The 23,299-nt window shown below is 43.0% G+C and overlaps 1 protein-coding gene across 3 annotated transcripts in view; it reads left to right on the forward strand.

The window, feature by feature from the left end:
* The window catches only part of CACNA2D3 (calcium voltage-gated channel auxiliary subunit alpha2delta 3), a 2,334,275-nt gene that overhangs the window by 465,555 nt on the left and 1,845,421 nt on the right, over positions 1-23,299 (forward strand). For all 3 annotated transcript variants that reach the window (XM_085624637.1, XM_085624639.1, XM_085624638.1), the window contains exon 3: positions 1,977-2,093. In XM_085624637.1, the coding sequence (XP_085480763.1) occupies positions 1,977-2,093 (117 nt within the window). The remainder of the gene's footprint in view (positions 1-1,976; positions 2,094-23,299) is intronic.

Here is a 23,299-nt window from a genome sequence, read left to right on the forward strand (position 1 = left end):
TCAGATGTTGGTTGCTTCACAACATTAGTCTTCAAGGCAGATGCTGAACTGTTGGGAAATAGGGCTGATTGTTGTTGGACCTTTGGACTATCCATTCTTTTTCCAGGAATGCTGGGAGTGCTTACAAAAAGCAAACTACTAAGACCCTCGTATATAAGGAATGCCATGCCATCCTTCTAGGATAGTGGGGACATATGAACTTGGAAAAACAGTAAATAGTGACAGAGATACACATGATGTGGATCATAGATAGGAAGAAATTAAATATGCTTCCTCAAGGACCGGGGGCTGTGAGGATGATAAAGTGAGATATTTTAGCATTGGATGGGGGATAAATAAGAAATGAAAGGAGAAATGAGGATAGGGTCAGGGGACAGTGGGACAGGGTATCTAAGGAAATGAAGATAGGATAAAATATACATGGAAACCAGGGGTCAGGACTGAAGGAACATAATAGGAAGTGGAAGAAGATGTCAAGGTGATGAATCAACAACATATGGGGGCAAATAAGCCTGAGGATGACAAGGATGAGGAGAATTGGGTCAAGAAGAAATTGAGACTGGTGCAGATAGAGACAGGGGGCACCAGACAACATATTAAAGGAAGGAAGGAGTACAAGAGGATAGGTGAACACAGGGACTGGGTTACTGTGGCAGGAGTACATCGGGCAAGGGCATAAGGGACATAAAGACGGTGATGTAGAAGTGTATGGGGAGGCATACACATAGGAGACAGAGTGACAGGTTGACATGGTGATATGGGCATAGTAAGGTTTGAAAAGAGTGACACATGTAGACAGGGCTACATTTATACAGGAAGCAAGGTTCCAGTAAGAGTAGATGGCTATACAAGAGACCGTAAACAAAAACACGGGGACATGGAATCAGGAATAAAAGGGGAAAGAGTTGAATGGGGATGTGTGCAGATGGATATAAGGGTTGATGAGCCGGGGAAAAGAGGCACACCTGTGTGATGAACCAGGACATGACGGAAGGGGAACAAGATAAGAAGATAAGAGGCGATGAGAGGAGCAAAGGATTTGTTTATTTATGCGGTCTTAAGGCACAAGTACCTGCTTATCAATGTGCCAAAAAGCATGCATGTAGGAAGAGGAATTGGTATGCAGTATATGTATATATGTAAGGTTATGTTTCTGAGTATTGAATATTCGGTAGTAGTGCAAATTTTAAATCATCATGTCTGATGCAGCACTGTGTCACAATTTTACCTAATGTATGCTTCTGTTAAGACAATGTGTAAGTTTAAGCCTACAAAGCTTTTCATGCCAGGTTCTGCTGACTTGAAATTCCAAATCTGTGCAACATGGAACCTTAAAATGTAGTACATTTTCTGAACAAAGTTCACATGGGTAAACATATGTGTGCTGAAGTTCCCACTTAAAAGATGATATAGTTTCACACAAAATAACATCACGATATGTTTTAGAATACTTACATATATGTAATTCCACTGTAGGGTCCAGTCACTCATTTTCGTCCTGGGCATATGTTTTGATGTCAGAAATATTTGAAGTTTTCACAGCATACATTTTTTATAACCACTGCAGTTTCTTAAATTACTTGTGTTATTTAATAGAGACCATAATGACTATGTTTTCCTACTGCAGTTAACAGGAATGCCAAATAGAAGTTGGTAAATTGCATTTTGATGCTTTCCTTTGCCTCTTTAGTCACTGAGGCACCATCTATCATGTTGTCAGTCACCTCAGTGTCAAATTGTGCAGATGCTCAGCCAGGGGCTTCACACACATGAAGACTCTCGCTGGGTGGTTTGCGTCCATGGAACTCATTGGTGACTTGCAATATCTTCATAATTTACTCCTGGGGTACTATCTCTCAAATTTATAATATAGTGGTAATCTATCTTTATCATTCGATTTATGGTCAGGAAGCTGCAAAACCTACTGCAATACGCTCAAAAGTAAGTCAATGCTAATATGTGCTTTTTCTTACCAGAAATACAAAGAACATGAGAAGGAGGTCACAATAGAAGAAATAGATGGACTTCAACTTGTGAAAAAACTAGCAAAAGACATGGAGGAAATGTTTCATAAGAAGGCAGAAGCAGTCAGGGTAATTCATATTCTGATTTATAATACAAAATTTGAAAAATGTTGTTGCACTTTATTTCAGTATTGTTTATTTGTTTCATATTTCACTTTATAATAGATAGTTGTCGCTTATGTTTAGCATGCACCTTCAAAATATTCTGATATTTCATTTAATTATGAACTCCTTTCTCCCAAAAGGCCTCCTATAATCATACACACTATGGCTTTTGGGAAATATAAGTAGATGCCCTGAGGGAGAACTAAATGTAATCACAGCCATCTTTAATAGATTATCACAAATGTTAGGATATCAATCATGTAAATGATACCTCTATCGGATTTGTTAATATGGGTTTGCTAAATTCACTTGTTAATTTTTATGTGAAAATGCTTAAATAAACTCATTTGGAAAATTGAATATCTATATGCAATTGAACAATTGTACAAAGTGAGAGTGCCGGGACACTCTCCCTGTTCTTTACAAAGATGAGAAGTGAAAGTGTTAGACCTGGTCCTCTCTGCAGTGCCACCCCCAAACTCTTTGCCTTCATCCCTTCCATTTTAGACATTGTTTATATTAGAATTAGTAAAATGTGCAGTTTACCACTGCTAACCAGTGCTAAAATACTTGTGTTAAAATTGACCTACACCTGATTGGCACATTTAATTTAGTTATAGGTGCCTTGATCTAGTACTACATGTACCCAGGGCCTGTACCTTGATTGCTACTGGTGGACCTTCAACACCTGTAGTGCAGTTTTAAACTGCCATTTAGATCTATTTTTTCTAATTTTCCTTTTTAATACATATGTGTCACCCCTAAGGTAGACCCTAAAGGCCCATAGGGAGGGTGCATTGTATTTGAAAATTAGGACTTATGTTTTTAAGTTTTACATGTCCTGGTAGTGAAAAACTCCTAAATTAGTATTTAACTACTGTAAGGCCTATCTCTACTATAAACTTATATTGGGTTGCCTTATTCCATCGAATAGGTGCTAACATTTGATTGGGAGCAAGCAGAAATGTCATGTTTAGACTCATGTGAATTGAAATGTGAAATATTTTTTAATGGTAAAGTCGGATTTTAAGTCAAAATTCTGAAAGTGCTACTTTTAGAAAGTTGGCATGTTCTTATCTTAGCTATTTGTTTGTTCTGCTAATGTCCTCGGTCACATGACTGTGAATGACCCTGCTGTGTATTCCTCCCAGACGATGAGACAAAAGGGGACTAATTGTTTGCAGGATGGGCCGTCCAGCCAGGATAGCTGCGGATTGAGCTATCCCTTCCCCACTTACACTTAAATTGGCTTCCCTCCACCACACAACAAAGTGCACTTACATTAGCCTTTTGTCAACACAGACTCCTTGGAACCTTGGCAGTGGAAAGGAAGAGAATCCAGAACTAGTATTGGGGGTAGCATTGGGAATCCCCCATTCAAAAGGCTGGCACCAGGTTTGAATATTTGACCCTCAAAACACCTCTTTAGTACACTCCTGGACCTGTAGAAGACTTCCGAAGTACTGCCTTGATCCCCTGGGGTCTGCCCTGCTGCCATCAGAGGATGGTTCTGCTGCTTTAAGCACTGCCTTGCTGCTTGAAGGAGGACTGGGCCATCTCTTGTAACCCAGGCCGACCAAAAGTGACTCTTAGGGCTAGCTAACTTAGGGGCATATTATTAAGAAATGGCGTTAAAATCATCGCCGCTTAAGCGGCAGAAAACTGCCGCTAAAGCAGCGATAATGGGCTTGATAATATGCCCTGGAGAATTCCCATAGAAGCCCATGTTCTGGTGTGAACATGGGCTTCTATTGGAATTCTCCAGGGCATATTATCAAGCCCATTATCGTTGCTTTAGCTGCAGTTTTCTGCCACCAAAGCGGCGATAATTTTAACGCCGTGCTTGATAATATACCCCTTAGTTGCAGGAACTTAACAATACACCTGAGGCCTTAAACCCTGCACCTGGCCTCCGCTGGAGTGAGTCCTAACCCCCCAAGTGGTGCATCTCTGGTCCTGGACACTTGTAAGTGGTGTTATAGGTGCTTCTCCAGCCTAACCATAAAACATGTGACTTATAAAAATTGTCGCCAGAATATTCAATGAGAACTGGCAAAAGACCAGGACCTACCTGCAAGCAGATCCGCCGTGCATCACTGATCACCTGACTTCACAGTACCTCCCCCTACATTCTTCTCCACAGCAGCAAATCCTGTTCAGCAGGACCTCTCAGTAACGGCATCTGGCCTCGTGGAGCCCTCTTTGGCTACAGGCTGCAGTCTTGTCACGCTGGAGAGTTTCAACTTCCAAAAAGTCAGGAGGCATAACATTTTACTATGCTCGATGGCGACTGGCTCTACATTGACAACAATGAACTCTTCGGCCTGGAAATCAATCTTTTTGTGCTCTGATCTTTTTCCTGCCATGGTCGATGGCTTCACAGAGACTTCGCCTAGTGTCTCCCCAGCGATGACAACTACCCCTAGTCCTGCTGAACTCTACCGTCATCTGGACTTTTATTCAAGACGTTTTTTTCAGTTCAAAGGTAAGCTGAGAACGAGCCCGAGTCATCTTGTGCATCTGACACATGTTCCATCGTGGTTGGCCTTAACTTTTGACTTTGCCCTGGTCTCGCGTAACCAGATACCCACAGTTGGCACATTGATTTTTTTCCCATTTTGCACTAAAGATTTTAAAAATTCATAAGTCACATTCTTCTAACAGATATACCTTTCCTCAGCTAGTTCCTGCATTTATGTGTGTCATTATGAGAAAGTGAATTATTAGTTTGGGTGGGTGGTAGTCCCCCACAAGTAATGTGTCACTATTCTTGTTAAGGCCAGTAAAGGTTTCAGTAATTCAAATCTGAGCTCAATCCTTGGTAGCCATGGCACTGAGCAGATAGGCTTACCTGAAGAAAATGAATAAAGCATTTAAACGTACCAAAACAGTTGAAAAAGTTGAAAACAAAACACAATAAAATTCCCATTCCAATTTATAAAATAGAGAATATTTTAATGAACAAAATTACACCAAAACAACAAAAATCCAATAAGGGTATGACTTTTTTAAAAATAAAAATAACTTAAAGCACCTGCTGCGGGAAATTCATAGATGGGGACAAGGGTAAGGTTTTGTAGTCAACAGGGATGGAGTGGCAGTCAGAGGTTGGTCCCGGTCTGAAAGTTATCTTCACACTTAGAAAATTTATGAGAAGGTAGAGCCCTCAGCAAGGCAAAGCTGCAGGTTGAATCCGAAGATGGGTTAGTCAACAACTGGTTGAAGAAGAACAAAGTCTCTGTGAACCCGTCGACAGAAGCGGAAAAAGCTATGAGCAGGAAAAGTCTAGAGTCCGTGTCTAAGAAATCATCAACATCAATAGGATATTGCTCAATGTCAGACCTTTGGACTTACTCTTTTCTGGAGGTTGGATTTCTTCAGCGGGGCATGGCTGTGGGTTGTAATCGTAGAGGGCTCAATGTTGATTCATGCCGTTGGCATTAGGAGCTATGATTAAATCAGGCCCACCAGCAATACATCCTCGACAAATCAGATTGGCAGGTTGGTCCCAGTCTTCTGTCTGTTCACTAAGTAAAAAGCCTTGAAAAAGTATCTAAGTCCCACGTATTAGGGTTAGACAAGAGGTGTACCATCTTACCGCAGTCAAGGTTTCCAGGACCTCAGGAACAGCACTTAGGAGTCAGGACTCACTCCAACAGAAGCCACCAGCAGGGTCCAGGTCAGATCCAATGGAAATTGGTCAGCTAGGCTCCTCCAGGAAAGTGGTCTTCCTTCAGCTTTTGTGTCCCTGTAGCATAACAGTAGGTAAGCCTGCTGATCCTTGTAGTCCATTTTTTTGTCCTGGGGTACAAGTAGGAGCAGGTTTAGCCCTTAGGGCTCTCCTCACAGGTCTCAACACCAGGTACAATCTTTCTTCTGCGTTCCCCAGGTCCTGTACTGTTCTGAAGAGGGTGTCCATGGAGGTCAATTTTATGCCTGGCTCTAGCCTTTGGGTGGAGGTGTCTCCTGCCCCCTCACCAACCAATAGGGAGAAGGGTTCTCAGGGGTAACCTTACTTACTAATTGCAGAAGTTTGTGTGTTCCCTACTGCAAACAATCCCATAGCCCCTCTCAATCTGAAGTCAAGAGGGCAGAAACCTTTGTCCCCTGTGCACAGCTCTGGAGGCGTGGACAGGCAAATGAGCAAATTGTCCTCTGGGGTCACTAAAAAGCTGGTTCTGAGGGCAGCTCCACTCCCATTGGGATTTACACCTTGCTAGCTATCAGGATAAAAGAGAGGGCAGACCCAGCAGTTAGCTACATTTGTCTGTGAAGTGAAGGCTCCTGTAAAGATAATTAGGATGATGGGCACTGCCTGAAGGTCATCCCATCAGAGGAACTGAACACCTCCCCACACCCAAGGACTTTCAAGTTCACATGTAATCAAGGAGCTAACCATCTCCTGATTGACAGTATGAAGCGACCCTTAACCCCCTTCTTAGGCAGGTCGCTCCCCACGCCGCACAGCACCACCTGTGTGTCCTGCCCTCAAGCCCCAGCTGCCGCTGCTGAGGAGAGTTCGAAGCCTTCCTCCACCTGCAGGCTACCACCTGCACCTCATCCCTGTTGGCCAGTGGTAGGCCGTAGGTTTGTCTTCTGCTGTTATTGTAGTGCTTCTGTATTATTTGTCTATCTTTCTCTTGTTCCCGGTTTATTTTCTGTGCCCTTCTGCCTTCTGTTTCCCCTCGCCGTCCCTGCCCCCGTTTTTGCTGTTATTGTAGTGCTTCTGTATTATTTGTCTATCTGTCTCTTGCTCCCTGTTTATTTTCTGTGCCCTTCTGCCTTCTGTTTCCATTCGCCCTCCCTGCCCCCGTTTTTTCGCTGCTATTGTAGTGCCTCTGTATTATTTGTCTATTTGTCTCTTGTTCCCTGTTTATTTTCTGTGCCCTTTTGCCTTCTGTTTCCTTTCGCCGTTCCTGCCCCCGTTTGTGCCACCGCTGCGTTCCCTGCGGCCCCGCCCCCCGGTCGCCCATTTGTCCGCCCCTTCCTCCCAGCTGCCTCCTCCCTCCCACCTCACCTTCTTATGGCGGTCGCTGTGTGGCCACGCCTAAGGCAAGCCCATCTGCACCCGTCCGCGCCTGGACTGCGCCCAGCGCCAGAACCCCTGGCCCCTGCGAACGCCACGACACCCGTCTCCGCTACGATGCCAGCACCCTCCACACACTCAACACCGGGCAACCACACACCTGCTTCCTGGCTGCCCCGAAGTGCACCCAAGGACCATTCTCCTGCCTGAACTGCAGCTTTACCAGCATCCGATCCACAATTCTACCCACCGCGAAAGAACGTAACCACCTCAGATGCATTCTTTTCAACACCCGCTCCGCCCAAAAACAAGCCGTCGAACTCCCGGGACCTACTCGACTCAACCTCCCTAGACGTCACCTTCCTGACGGCTGAACCCCTCCTCGGCACCCGACATCGCCATAGCCATCCCGGACGGCTACAAAATCACCCGCAGGGACCACACCAATGGAGCAGGAGGAGGAATCACCATCATCCACAGGAACACTCTCAGAGTCTCGACCAACACAGACGACACCCTCAGCACCGCCAAACACACGCACTTCCAGATTCACACCGATCCCAACACCTCCCTCAGAGGAACCCTCGTCTACAGGCCCCCCGGACCCCGACCACAGTTCAGCGACTCCATCACCGACTTCGTCAGTACACACGCCCTCGCCTCCACAGACTACATCCTTCTCGGGGACCTGAACTTCCACCTCGAGAACAACAACAACCGCAACTCCACCACCCTGATCGCCAACCTCGCCAACCTCACCAACCTCGGACTCAGACAACTCGTCACAACCACCCACTCCGCCGGCCACATGCTTGACACCATTTTGTCCGTAAGCTCCCACGTCTCCTTCAACCACACCACCGAACTCCACTGGACCGACCATCACTGCATCCACTTCACCTTCCGGAAACCCACCACACACCACCACACCCAACAGATCCCTCGCCGCTGCTGGAGCAAAGTCACCGAAGACCAGCTAACCCCCACCCTCGCCTGGAGCCCACACGCCGACCCCACCGACCCCGACTCCACCACCCGCAACCTCAGACAATGGATAGACGACTGTGCCAACACCATCGCCCCGATAAAGAAACCCTCCAACTGACACACCAGCAAGAAAGACAGCTGGTTCACTGAAGACCTCCAGGCCTCCAGGCCAAGTAAACTTGCCGAAAGCTAAAGAAGAAATGGCACCGTGAACAGACACCGGACAGCTACGCAGCCCACAAGAACGCCATCCTCAGACACCATCACCTTATCAGATCCACCAAAAGGGCCTCCTTCAAAGACCGCCTGGACAACAATGCACACAACAGCAAAGAGCTCTTCAACATCGTGAAGGAACTCTCCAACCCCAGCTCCAACACCAACACCAACGACATCCCACCTTCGCAAGACCTCTGCGACTCCCTTGCCACCTTCTTCCATCGCAAGATCGCAGACATCCATGACAGCTTCAACGCCATGATTGTCCCGACAACCACAGAGACCTCTTTCCCCACGGCCAACATCCGCACCGACCCCCTGCTCTCCTGGACTAACATAACCGATGAGGACACCATCAAAATCATGAACACCATCCACTCGGATCTCCGTCAGACCCATGCCCATACCACATCTTCAACAAAGCCAGCACCACCATCGCACCCCATCTCCGGAAAGCCATCAACATCTCCTTCGAGAGAGCAACCTTCCCGGAGAGCTGGAAGCACGCCAAGATCAACGCCTTACTCAAAAAACCCAAGGCTGACCCCAAGGACCTCAAGAACTTTTGGCCCATCTCCCTCCTCCCGTTCCCGGCAAAGGTCATCGAGTAGACCGTCAACAGACAACTGACCCGCTACCTCAAGGAGAACGGCATCCTGGACCCATCCCAGTCCGGGTTCCGCAGCAACCACAGCACCGAAACTGCCCTCATCGCCGACACCGATGACATCAGGGCCCTGCTGGACAACAGGGAAACCGCGGCCCTCATCCTGTCTGCCACCGCACCATACGCACACGCCTCCACGACGCTGGGATCCAAGACAAGGCTCTGTACTGGACCACCTCCTTCCTCTCCAGCAGAACCCAGAGTGTCCGCCTCCCCCCTTTCTGCTCCGAAGCCACCGAGATCATCTGCGGCGTACCCCAGGGCTCATCCCTCAGCCCGACATTGTTCAACATCTACATGGACCGCTCGCCCATGTCGCCCGACTGCACGACCTCAACATCATCTCCTATGCCGACGACACCCAGCTGATCCTCTCCCTCACCAAGGACCCCCTCACCACCAAAACCAACCTACACGAAGGAATGAAAGCTGTCACCGAGTGGATGAAGGACAGCCGACTGAAGCTAAACTTGGACAAGATGGAAGTCCTCATCCTCGGCTCCACCCCCTCGGCCTGGGAGGACTCCTGGTGGCCGACCGCACTGGGAACAGCCCCAACACCCACTGACCATCCACGCAACCTAGGGTTCATTCTCGACTCTACTCTCTCCATGACAAAACAGGTCAACGCCGTATCGTCCTCCTGCTTCAACACCCTCTGCATGCTCCGCAAGATCTACAGGTGGATCCCCACCAAAACAAGAAGAACGGTCACCCAGGCCCTTGTCAGCAGCAGGTTGGGCTACGGAAATGCCCTCTACACAGGAGCCTCGGACAAACTCCTGAAACGACTTCAACGCATCCAAAACACCTCGCTCGCCTGATCCTCGACATCCCTCGCTGCAGCCACATCACACCCCACCTGAAAGACCTGCACTGGCTCCCCGTCAACAAGAGGATCACCTTCAAGCTCCTCACCCATGCACACAAGGCACTTCACAACACCGGACCAGCATACCTCAACAGACGACTCAGCTTCTACACCCCCAACTGCTAGCTCCGCTCCGCCGACCTCGCCCTCGCCACAGTCCCCCACATCTGAAGAGCGACCTCCGGCAGCAGATCGCTTTCCCACCTCACCGCCAAGACCTGGAACTCCCTACCCATCATCCTACGGCAGACCCGGGACCTGCTTACCTTCAGAAGACACCTCAAGACCTGGCTATTCAAGCAGTAGCAGCATCCCCCCCCCCCCCAGCGCCTTGAGACCCTCACGGGTAAGTAGTGCGCTTTACAAATGTTCTGATTGATTGATTGATTGAAGGCCCTGCAAATGGGCTTCTAGAGGCCACAGACAGGCAAAAGGTGGCTTTTTAAAATCTTTTGGGAAATATTTCATACAAATCCAACTTTACCAATGAATTGGATTTGTGATAAATATTTTAAAAAGTCCAAGAATTAACTTTTTAGCTGCTTCCTTTTCAGAGAAAACATAATTTAATGTTAATATTATCTCCTAATGCTTTCCTATGGACCACCTAACAGCTAACCCTGCTAGAGTGAAAATAGCTTTTGGTGTCTTTTAAATTTAAGGAGATATTCTACAGTAAATGTTTACATGTTCCACTCTTAAATACCATGCACCCATGACTCTTTCTTCTCATCCGCCAACCCTTTGCAGTGTCTCACTGGGCTCTTCATTCAGCCCTACACTATTTAATCTACATGTACACTCTCTAGATGAGATAGTACGTTCACTTGGTCTTACCTTATTTTCATATGCAGATGACACTCAAATCGTCATGACCCTTACACATCATGTCATCCGAACGTCCTCTCAGCTGAACGTCTGTCTTAAGGAAGTTACAGACTGGATGTCTGGAAGTATGCTGAAGCTTAATGGTGACAAAACTCCGGTATTGGTAGTAGGCAACAACGGTCTAAGGTGGCTGGAACTGTCATGGCCAAACCTCTTAGTGAACATCCAAAACCCAGCCAAAGCAATATAAAGCCTAGGCATCTGTATAAACAGCAAGCTCACGATGGAGACACAGGCAAAAAAACTGGCTAGTTCATGTTTGGCATTCTAAGATCCCTCATGAAATTCCTACTGATGCTACCATTTCCTACAAGAAGGGCAGTGATACAAAGTCTAATAAACTCATGCTTAGACTACGGTAACTCCCTTTAGTTAGGAATCCAGAAATACATGATCAATAGGCTCCAAGTGGTACAGAATACCACTGCCAGAATCCTGCAGAAAATACCTAAATTCCAATCAGCCAGACCAGCCCATCAGCCCTTCACTTGCTTCAAGTTAAAAAAAGAATTCACTTCAAGGCTCTCTGCATTGCCCACCAGGCCATCCCTGGAAAAGGCCCACTTATCATTCGGAACTTTCTAACCCCACATGCTCCAGGGAGGTCTCTTTGATCAAGTAATCGGGGAGTCCGAGCCATTCCAAAGATTAAAAAAACAAGGAGGGTGGCCGCTCCTTCACGTTCCTTATGCCCAGCCAATGGAATCTCTACCAACCCTCCTCAGATGTCAGCAGTCAGAAAATTGCTTCAGGAGACTTCTAAAAACTCACCTCTTCTTGAGTGGTTTGAGGTAATTGGTTTCATCACAACACCGTGGTGGGTTTGTTTGCAGTCAGGGCTGAGAGGTCCATTGGGTAGCCATGGGCTATATTAAAACAGCTGAATTTAATTGAATTATTTTGACAAGTCAAAATGTGCAGTTTTAAAACTGCTATGACTTTGCTACAGTAGTAGGCCTGCAGTCATGTTTTGCACTTCCACTCTAGTGGTGCTATAATTTGTGCTGCAGTCCACTAGTGCCATTTAACTAGGTACACTTTGTAACATATACTTGGGACTTGCATGTATGTCAAATATTCCATTTAGAGGTCCAGCCATTTTCATTATGTTTTAGAGGTCAAAAAAACAGCAGCATCAGTCTAAAGAAATGGGGGTGATCATGCAAAAAGAGGCATTTTTCTAGAGTCATGTTTGCCTTGTCTGTCATTGTCAGTTTGAATTCATGTCTGAGATAATGAATTTCAACTCAGGCAGTTTGCTCTTGTGATAGCAGAGCACAGGTTTACTAGCTTGCACTGCTACCAGAGTTCACGTTAGAGGATTCCCTGTTACTGGGACTGATTTATTTTGTTTAGTGTTGACCCGTGCTTTGTTAGCTACTGTAATATGTCATCATCTGAGTTCTTGATGCAATTACGGATCGCTGGGAATGCAAATGTCCGTTTAATAATGTGATATCTTATTTGAGGAGTTGCAATAGCTGTGTGATAACCTTCCTTAGGTTCTACATTTAGTGTTGACATGTGTGAATTCAGACTGTGAGCAGAGCTAGTGAACACCAGTTGTTCAAAAAAAGAACAACACTGATGCTCGTGTAATGCCTTCAACTCTAGAAAACATGCATGTCTAACTAAAGAAATGTTGATCCATTTAGGTACTGTTTTTTTATATCTTTACTCACAAGCTTGTTATGCATGATGAATGTCATTTACAGTAAACAGAGGAGCTGTAGCCACCTTCTGCCCAAATGTACAAGGCCATTGAATCTGATTTAGTCCTAGGTTTTGTATTGTGAAAGGAATGCACGCTGTACATGAGCTTTACAAACTACACAGATCTGGGGCGGTATGACATTCTATTGTGATGGAGGCTGTGAACATCATTATCAATTGTCCAGTAACCACCATAGGCTCTCATATATGAACCTAATAATTCTCTTTCAATAACAAAAACTTAATTCTAGGCTGTTTGTGCAATCAAGTCATTTCTATTACTGTTGTCTGTCATTGATGGTAGCTGATAAAACAAAATCTTCTATTGCCATACACCCTCAATTTACTATGGTTTTTTTGCTCCAATTATGTGTCAATTTATGGAAAGAGGGAAGGGTGATAATTACATGATATGCAAATGGGATGGGATTTTCCTGTCACTGTTAGACCAATATGTTTTAAAGACATTGGCGACTGCCCCTTTGGCAGATCTGCTTCATGAAAATTATGTGGAAAATTTGTGTGGATTGGGTGAGGCATTAGGGAATGGGGGGAACTTGCAATGATTTTCCCTATTAGTGTGAATTGAGTTGCTCTGTTTGAAGTGTCCATGGCTTGAGTAGATAAAAGGGTATTCCAAAATCCTTAGCATTAGACATGCTTGACCTTTTTGCACTACCATGGTATACTTGCTTTACGCAAGTACAACAGATCAGGAAGGTGCTCACTGACCACTGAAGTCTGTGTTTAACCTGCAGTCATAGAATTGAATCCTAGCAAGAATGACCATTCCTATTATCTTTCATGGGTGATACAATAAGTGCATCCAGTTAGGAAACAGTAACACATTTTATGTAAAGCATTGAGACACAGCACAACCCCAAGTAGAAGGTGTTATAAACAGTTTAAAACAGTTAGCTTAGAAATGTACAACTTTCTTACCAGCAAGACAATCTACAACACATGGCAAATTTATTCACGCATTTTAATAATATTTCCGAACAGGTTCCACCGTAATCAGCATTGTCATAAATGTGTCTAACATTTTCGAAAAAAGACTTCATTATGCCATAGTCTGCAAGTTGTGGGTTTTCAATCCAACAGACTATAGATAGCTGTGAGTTCAAGCCCAATAAAATGGTAAGTAATCACCGACACACTTCTTTAAATCCTATCCAATAATATTGTTCACATTTGTCAACAGTGAGGTAAAAGCCAATACTGGATGTTTTAGCAGAAATTAATGCATTATCTAATGTATAGTTATAGAAATATATTTTGAAAATTGAATATCTGGGTGATCACTCCAGACCTACACATTACTTTATTGTTGCTAGATAACTTAGATGCTATCAATTCTATACAGTAAATTGTAGGACCTATCCACGATAGGGAACACAACACAATATCACACATAATTTAGGCCTTAGGTTTGCAGAATACTCAGAATTTGAAAGAAGGCATCCATGTCGTTCCAGTTGATTGAACATGCCGCTGTAAATTACTCAATTTAAAAAAATCAATTGGCAGGCATTATCAATAAAAGTATCAAGAAGTTAAAATGACCATTGAAATTTCCAGTTCTATTGGCTCTAGTGGCACTTGGAGAAGTAAATATAATTCATGCTAATCAGAATTGCAAGCACCAATGTCCTACATTAAATAAAGACATCGTAAAATCTATCCTGGAATATTAGTATCCCAGATAATCAAAAGAATGTGTGACTTGGAAAGTACACAGTCCCATCGATCTTTGTCATGATAATGGAGGGCAATCAACAAAAAGACTTGACCAGAACCTAAAATTACAAAATAATTTGATAAACTATATCTGATGGCATAAGTATTTCTGATTCCTTTCTATGTAAAGCCTATCCACGAATGTCAAAATGGATCATTCCTCCCCTAGCATCAAAGGCACACCTAATCATCAGACAAGAATTCAGCATTGTCATCTCAAGCACTAAATAGCAAAGAGGGTCTATTTTTTGATAAGCATTAAAAAGGTGCATAAAGAAATTAATATCAGAAAGTGAGCAAAACATATAAATAATGACGTCTACATACAAATATGAATTTAGAAATAATGGGGAGTTAATAGGAAAGCTAATTCATACTGCTCATATATTTAGGAATAAAAACCTTTAGTTAGTAAACAATGGCATTTCTGTCAGGTAATGTGAAGTTGTCAGTCTCTCAAAGATAATGTTCATGTTTCCCTGTTAATTTACAAGTCATCACTGCATCATTCGTCATGTGTCGAAAGGATTATCATGCTGATCCATGCATTCTCAGTGAAGGAAACTGTTCCTGGGCATTTAAAGATGACTAGGATACTTCTCAAATGAGGTAAAACTTAGTATCTAACGCCCCTTTTCTAGCTAAGTTAATAAAGAGAGTTTTGGAAATTGGGTTACTGGTTGAGGGGGGTAAAACTAAGTCTGGGTGGTGAACTTCGCTCCGCTTGCGTAGTTTGCAGAGTTTTCCGCACTCTGCGTTACGCGAAGCTTGCGGAGTTCCGAAAAACTCTGCTTCGTTTTTTTCCTCGCTCGTATTGGTCAACTTCAAGTTGGTGAGCGCGAGCGGGAAAAATCAATCTCCCAGCGAGATTTCTCAAGGAGGGTGGTCAGATTTCTTATTGCGATTGATCGCGTTAAGAAAAGCTGCAGCTTGAATAAACCCGGCGATGCAGCGAGCACAAGGTAAATAGTTTTATTTATTTACTAACTTACTTTACTCCTGGCCATCGTATGTCCGAGTCCACTACCCCCCCACCCTGCCCTTTCCCCGCCTCACCGCCCCGCAGCACTCTCTCTGCGAGCCGCCACTGTCTACCTCCCAATAACTGTAGTCTAAGCTAGAAGGTAATTTAAAACCTACCCTATGCTGAAAACCTACTAATGTTAAGGGTTAAGAAACAGTAGTGTTATATTGCTTTACAATTAGCTTAAATGAATATACTTTGAAAGATGTTTTCAGCTGAGTATGGCAATAATACTGCTCATTTAGATAAGTGGTGCTGTTTCACATTTGATGCAAAAACTCAAAGGGAGAACAGTTCCATAAAATAATCTGCATCCGTCGGGCAAGCCAGAAAACAAGCCACATGGAAAATTTTTCCAGCTACCACTCCATTTCTCATAGGGCTAAACTGAAGCTTCATGCAGAGATTGATATGCTTTGGGAGGTGGGTTGTTTTGCCCGTCAAGACCACAAGTCATGGGCACTGTGATTTCCCTTGAATGTTAGAGAGGCATTCCATAACCAACTTCCACAAAGAAGCTAGTTTGATAGAGACTCACCAATTCTACTCCCACACACCTCTCAAAAGTGCTCCTGCTAAATGTTTTGTATACTTTTGGGTAGAGATTAGGCTGTCTGTACCAAGGCTTTGATATTAAAAGATGTTAGAGTCCTTGTGGTGACAACAAATTGACTATATTTCAAGGGATTATGGCACCACACAAATTAGGTTCAATAAACTGGGCAGTGAGTCGGGTGGGAACAGTTTGTGTACCACTGCTGGAAGAACAAACTGACCTTCGCTGCACATTGTTTAATAGGCAGTGTCTGCTGTCAGGCACCAGCCACATCTAATGCCAGCCAGAGGACATCACACATTTATGTAATATTGGTCCTTCTGTTTTGTAAAGTCTAGAAGATACTGTTTTGTTAGAGCAATTTTTCTGCAGACACACTTTTTGTGACCTTGATTCTAAAAACAAGAACTAGAGGGTGAATAGGTGCATATACCACTAGAAAATTAAGACTCCTTCAAAAGTGACATATTTTGTTGAGAAAAGCAACATGCATGCGACTATTTGATTGAAAAGTTATAGAAGATTAATTTAAGCGAGACCTTTTAAGTACGATTTTATTTTCCTAACTCCATATGGAGGTTACTAAATGCACGATGAGTAGCTTCCTCCATTTCACTGGCTTGTTTTATGTATTTTTATGGACCTCCATCAATGTCAGCTGTTGATAAGAGGATTACAAATTATAGCTGCACTGCCACGAAACAATTAACATATTCAAAATGTTAGCTGCGAGGAGCTGGAAACCGGATCTGAATGCATAATGATCTGGCTTTTGTCATTTCTTCTTTATAGTGAATCTCAAACCCATGTTTTGTACTAGAATTCACACGAGTCATCTGGTCAATTCGTTTTATAGGATATATCAGTTGAGTTGCATGTAATTTTCATTACAGGAACAAAGCTGAAATGCGCCTGGGTTTCATTTTATTTGATACATCTATTTAAAAAAAGTCTTCTGGTTATTTTTGGTCTTCTCACATACCCACTCTAGTCTCGGTGCATATGAGGCATGTTCTTATATGGAGAAAGAAAAATGCAATGCTGATTTTATCATGCAGTGCATACAACCATATGTCTTTTGCTTACATTTGTAAGATGAAACCAGCTTTGCCAAATAAGAACTGAAGGTGAAATGACTCGATGAAAAGAATGCTTTCTGTGCTTTGCTGGATATGCTTAAAAACGTTTAATAAATGTATTCTTATGACTAGTCAGAGGCCATTGTCGATGGAGCTATTCAAGATGTCATCTCTGACAACACGCCTGAGGACATGGGCTGCCATAATTAGACAATTTCAAGGGTCTTTAAGTTTTATGTCCTTAGTACAGCATCTCCACAGCTCAGCTTTCCTCTTGCTACTCCCTTCGCCTGCTATGATCACAACCTTCACTTAACTTTAAAATTCTAAGGAAGGGCCAGATATGATTAGACGCAGGTTGGTAAACCTACGATCACCGTAAAGGATGTGTTAGAGATCAACAAGCTACGACAGACCAACGAGTGTGACACTATATTTATCACTGAAACATGGGCCTCATCAGAGTCAAATGTCGACTTTGTAATAGCATGCCCTCAGGGTATTTGAAGACAGTGGGGGGGGGGTGGAGGGTCGCGGCGGCAGGGAGGAGAAGAGAATTATTTTAAAAAATACACACTTACCTGTCTGTTGCAGCCGCCCGCCGTCGGCACCCCCTCCTCTCGGTCCTCTTCCTTGCTTCCAGGGCAGGAAACACCCGGCTCGCAGCCTCCCAATAGTCAATCACAACGCTGCAATGCAATGTTGTGATTGGTCTGAGCGCTGTGGATCGGCGCTCAGCCAGGGAATAGGACACTGGGCATGTTCTCCATGCAGGCTATTATGCATTCATGCAAAGTGCGCATGAAAGTTTGGATGGCCTCAGAGGGTCAGCCAAACATTCACATGCACTTTAGGGAGTGCAAACCTCCCCTCCCCTGATCTGTCAGCAGAGCAGCCCCGCCCCACTTGCTAAGATGCGCAACAAGGAAAAAATAAAATGATAATAACTATTATCATTTTATTTTTCCTTTAGTTACACTGCTTAAAAGCAGTCGGGCGACGCTCCTCTGCCTTAGCGGAGGAGCCGCCACTGGTTTAAAGATATCCATCAACCAAGACTGGACAAAAGGGGAGGGGGAGTGGTATAAATTTTTTAAAGAAAAAGGGGAGATCATTTCTTTATGTATAGGCAAATTAATTGGGGATGAGGTTCTAGATTTTTCATTAAGGATGAAGGATGGTAACGCCTTCTCTGGAGCCCTATGCTTTTGATCCCCAGGCACAATGAGCACCTTTATACAGCCTTTCATCAAAATAATCTCAAAACTGGTCTTAACACACTCCAACTCATTCATTTTGGGAGTATTTAACATCTGGTTGGAGGACAAGACACTCTCTCAATGCAAAGTCCTTAAGGGTTCTTGCAAAACAATAGGACTGCAACAGCTAGTAGTCAAAGACAAATAAACCTTTATTCAGAATATTTAAAGAAAGACAAATTAAGACAGCAGAATACAAATTTGTATTACATGAAGATGTAAAATGTCATTCTTGCAAGCAGATACCAACATAATTTTGATGCATAGGTTAGAAACAGGCATAAAACACAATGAATACCAAAGTATATTAATAAATGAAATTGGAATAAAACATGGATGCCCAAAATAGTAACCATTACAATAGTGCACACAACCAATTTCTTAATGCATATAAAAATATCATAAAAGAGCCTAAATGTGCAAGATCTGAAATCTTTACCCTAAAGGCAAAATATAAACAAGACATGTATACAGGCATCCTTAATCGATTTTATAAGCCAAACTATCAAACATAGCAAGTAACGTTCTGTTGATGATAGCACAGGCAATAAAGTTTGAGATGGCATGACAAATGTTATCTGACTCAATTTTGCACAAAAAATGATAGGCTTCCTGGTGGAATAAGAACCTCTCTGGTAAAAACACCGGTTGTATAAAACGCTTTCTAACATCTCAATAAAACTTACCAAAGAGAATAAAATGTAGTGTAGATTGAGTGGTTTTCCCATCACATGAACACTTTGGCAGGTTTTTGGACCACACATCTCTTTTCGGGTGTACAACAAGTTTATGCAAAATATCCATCTGTAGTCTGGTAATTTAAAATCTCTTCTGTACACCAGTAACCTTTATCTGATACATAGGCATTCCTTGAAATACAGGCCCTTTCAAATATTGAGATAAAGTTTGTTTTTCAATCTCCTCGCTCTCTCTCTCTAGATCAGGTTTATTGGTAAAAATCAATGTAAGTTATTTTTTAACTGAACTGAAAGACACTAGCGGGACATTCAATATAAACATTATCATCAATTTCCTTTCTTAATTAAATTACTTATAAATTTAGTACCAGCCTTGCTCCAAATATTGTACCACCCTACTAGAGCGCATTGATCTATGATGTCATCAAATAAAGTTATACCCCATTCCCTGTAACTGATATAGGATGGTACTGAATGGGGAACTGCAAGGAGTCCACACAGAAAATATTTTTCCTGTTTTGCTAAATAAAATTCCCCGCCATAACCCAAAGGGTTGCCCCATAAGTAACGGTGGAGATGCACCTGCTCCCATGCTACTGCAGCATTTCACATGTTGGTTTAGTACCAACTAGTGGCAAATCTGAACAAGATCTCTATTGTTGTGAAAAATAAGGTTGGCTAAATCTATTTGGGTTCCCCAGAGGCTAGAACTCCCAAACTTTACACCAAGATAAGAAATTATAAACCTCTTCTAATTTGTAGCCCCTCGCATAGTGAGCTTTCTTCTTTACCTTCCCCCTCTTGCACACAATACAAATGTTTTTCCCAGATTTAATTTGAAATCCTTTTGTTCCATATAGGTAACAAAACCATTGATCAACTGTTGGAGTCCATTTGTGGTTCAGGATAACAGGGCTGCATCGTTGGTGTAGAGGAGCACATGGGTACGGCGCAGACCTAGTCTGGGCTCATCAGCGTCTATTTAACTTCCTGTCAACCCCATTTATATAGAGGGAAAAGAGGAGGGGGGCTAAAACGCAGCCTTGCCTTATGCCTACAGTAACTTTAAAAATTGGCGCACATTCTCCCTCTAACCCAATGAGGCATAACTCAGACACAGGAATGAGACTGTATGCACTGGGATGCCCATTTCGATCAAGGTCTTCCACAGTTTCATATGGTTAACACAATCAAAAGCGCTGCTAAGGTCAGTGAAACAGAGCTGTAAATGTCCCTGCTTAGCTGCCATGTATTTAGAAATTAAAAGATGAATAACAGCTAGTGATATGTACAAAGCATCAAGGGACACACACCCTTGATCGGATCATCTCCTTAAAAAGATTTATTCTCAGTCAAGGAAACAATTACTCTAAGCTGGAAGGACCATACACTAATAGTCTTTGAAATAAAGGGACAGGCAGCTTAAGATAGGCAACCATGCAATGTAAAACAAGGTAGATAAGAGGGTACAAACTAAATGGACAACAAGAGGTAAAGACATTTGAAGTAGAAACCTGTTTCAATAAGATGGCTACAGTAGATGAGAACTGTAAACCCTACAAGAAAATATTATAGGGACCCTAGATAGAGTAATACCTATAAGAAAGATTATACGAAGACAAAAATAATCTGCACCTTGGTATACAGAAATCCTAACAGAATTTATAATATGGTGCAAAGAACTAGAAAGGCACTGGCGAAGCTCTAGCTCGAAAGTGAAAAGCAACACTTAGAAATTGCTCTAAATGACTATAAAGGATGTAAGGAAGCCCAAAGAGTGTTACTATGCCAAAACAGTCTTAGAGGCACCAAACAGTTCTAAAAATATATTTTATATTGTTGGAGATTTAGCAGATCCTCTAAAAAGTATTAAGCACTCATACACACTCTGCGTTGATCTATACAATTTCTTTAATAATCAGATCAAGCTGATCATTGCTGAGATAAACTCAACCTTACTTAGGAGACAACAGACCCCAAAAGATAGAACTACCATAATTGATACACTGGACCTGTTCACCACCAAACTAGAATTATTGAACCAATGAAGGAGGATAACTTCGGAGCCCTAGAAATGTCCATATCATTAGGCTCCATGGTGGATTTGGTACCTCCAAGAATATGGAAACAATATGTATATGACCTATACCTGGGACTGCTAAAAATATGTAATCAGTCCTGGAATACTGCCACAATCCAGTAGGTCTAGAAAAATCCATGAATGTTCAGTAATTTCTGTCAAATATCCCAACTACCATATCCAGTAAAAATCATAGAAAAGTATGTGAGTAAGAAACTGTCAAATTATCTGGAAGATCGTACCCTCTTAGCAAAAGAACTATCCAGCTTTAGACCCGCACACAGTATAGAATCAGCATTGATTCTAGCCATGGACGAACTACAGATGACAGTAGACAGAGGTCAAACAGCTGTTTTGATATTGCATGACCTGTCGGCCGCATTTGACACGGTTAACCATAAAATATTACTTTCAAGATGGTAAAGATAGGTGTGAATGGGACTCTGCTGCACTGGATCAAATCCTACTTAAAAAAATTGAACCCAAGCAATCTCACTTCCCCTTTTACCCTCAGAATTCAAAAGAGTAGATCATGGGGTACCTCAGGACTTAGCTCTCAGCCTTATTCTCTTTATTAACTGCTGACGACACTCAGATGATCCTCTCATTAGACAACGACAGACCCATCTCACTAGAACCATTCCACAATTGCTTAAGAGAGGTCACAAAGTGGCTGAACAACAACACATTAAAGTGTAATGGAGACAAAGCTGAGTTTTATGTTGTTCGGCATCCAAATTTTCATATACACTCTGGAATAATTTCTGGCCATGGACAGGCATAGGCAAACCTGAAACATTGCGGGTGTGGAATCTGGGTGTATACTTTGATGACAAGCTCTTCATAAAGACACGTTAATAAGACAGCAGCAACATGCTTTGCAGTAACCTGTAACCTAAGAAATACTGTACTAATGCTGCCACCGCCAACAAGAACATTAGTGGTTCAATGCACTGTACTAACTTAAATTGACTACTGTAATGCCCTGCTATTAGTAGCCCTGGACTACCTAATGAAAAGACTACACAGAGTGTAAGCTGCAGCACTAAATACACCAAGATATGCCTCCTCCTCTGGAACCATGAAGGAACTTAATTGGCTTCCAGTAAAGGAAAGGATTACATTCAAGTCACTATTCATTGTATATAAGATAATGCAGGAACTAGGACCCATACCCTACAAACAAAATTCAAACGCTGCGTGTCATTAAGGAACAAACGCTCCTCATGTGAATCCCCTATGTGTCCTGAAATTTTAGAAAGTGAGATATAGAGAGTGGGCCTTTTCAGTGAGGGTAGCACAACTATGAGACAAATTGCCAGCCCCCTGAGAGGGGCCGTCTTCAGTTTAGCAAAGCTCTTGAAACATGTTTGTTTCCTATGCAACTGGTCTACACTGAAGAAGGCCAGATATGGACTTAGCAGCTTACCTGTCTTATGCTCTGCTCTAATGAGGTCAGGATACTTTTGAGGTGAAAGATGCGGTTTACAAATGTAATAATAATAAGGTGGATGGACCGGGTATTGTAAACAATGACTTTAATCGCACAAGTGCCACAACTAAGCATATTATATGCTTTTATAATCTAAAAAAGGGGATAATAAGATGATTTTCTATACCTAGATCAACATCTGTGTACCTACACAGTACAAAGATATTCCAGGTACATAGGCATGGAGTTAGGAATAGTACATATTTTCTTCCCTTTATGAACTGTAATATTTTGTCCCTTGATATTCTGCCCTCGATATTCTGTTCCACAATATTGTTGGTGCTGGTGTTCAGTATTACAATCCTCCAGCTCTGTACAGGCAGCCACCCAACCCACTCTTCTGGCACATCTATAAACCGTTCTATGCACTAAAACCCATTATGTAGCCATTCTGTAATCTCTGCCATGCACCCCCTAGAAGACAAATCCAATACCTGTACTTTGCTAGCACCTTACATTGTAAAGAGTCAGGGTAGGACTGAGGCAGGAAACCAGCCCAGGCATCAAAATAAAAGTGCCCCCATCAGTGAATTAGATACCTAAAAAGGTGACCGGGGGTTTGCAAATTGGGGCAGTTTTGACTTGTTTAGACAGACTGTGTAAGTGTTTTGCAAAGTCTGGAAGACAACATACATTTGAGCTTTCTGCAGGCAATGTTTGTTTTAGTAAAAGGGAAACCATCAGTAAAAATCGGCCCTGTGGACAATAAAACAGGCTCATAAACAAGCAAAAAACACAGCCCACAGACTGACCTGTCAGACCAGCCAGTCGGGCAATATCTGAATACCCTATAAGCCAGTCTGACCCTATAAAGGGTTACATTCTAAGCATAAGTCACAGTAGCTGAGGACAAATCCTTAAGGCATAGTCA

This window comes from Triturus cristatus, chromosome 9 (assembly GCF_964204655.1).
Source record: "Triturus cristatus chromosome 9, aTriCri1.1, whole genome shotgun sequence".
Classification (NCBI taxonomy): domain Eukaryota; kingdom Metazoa; phylum Chordata; class Amphibia; order Caudata; family Salamandridae; genus Triturus; species Triturus cristatus.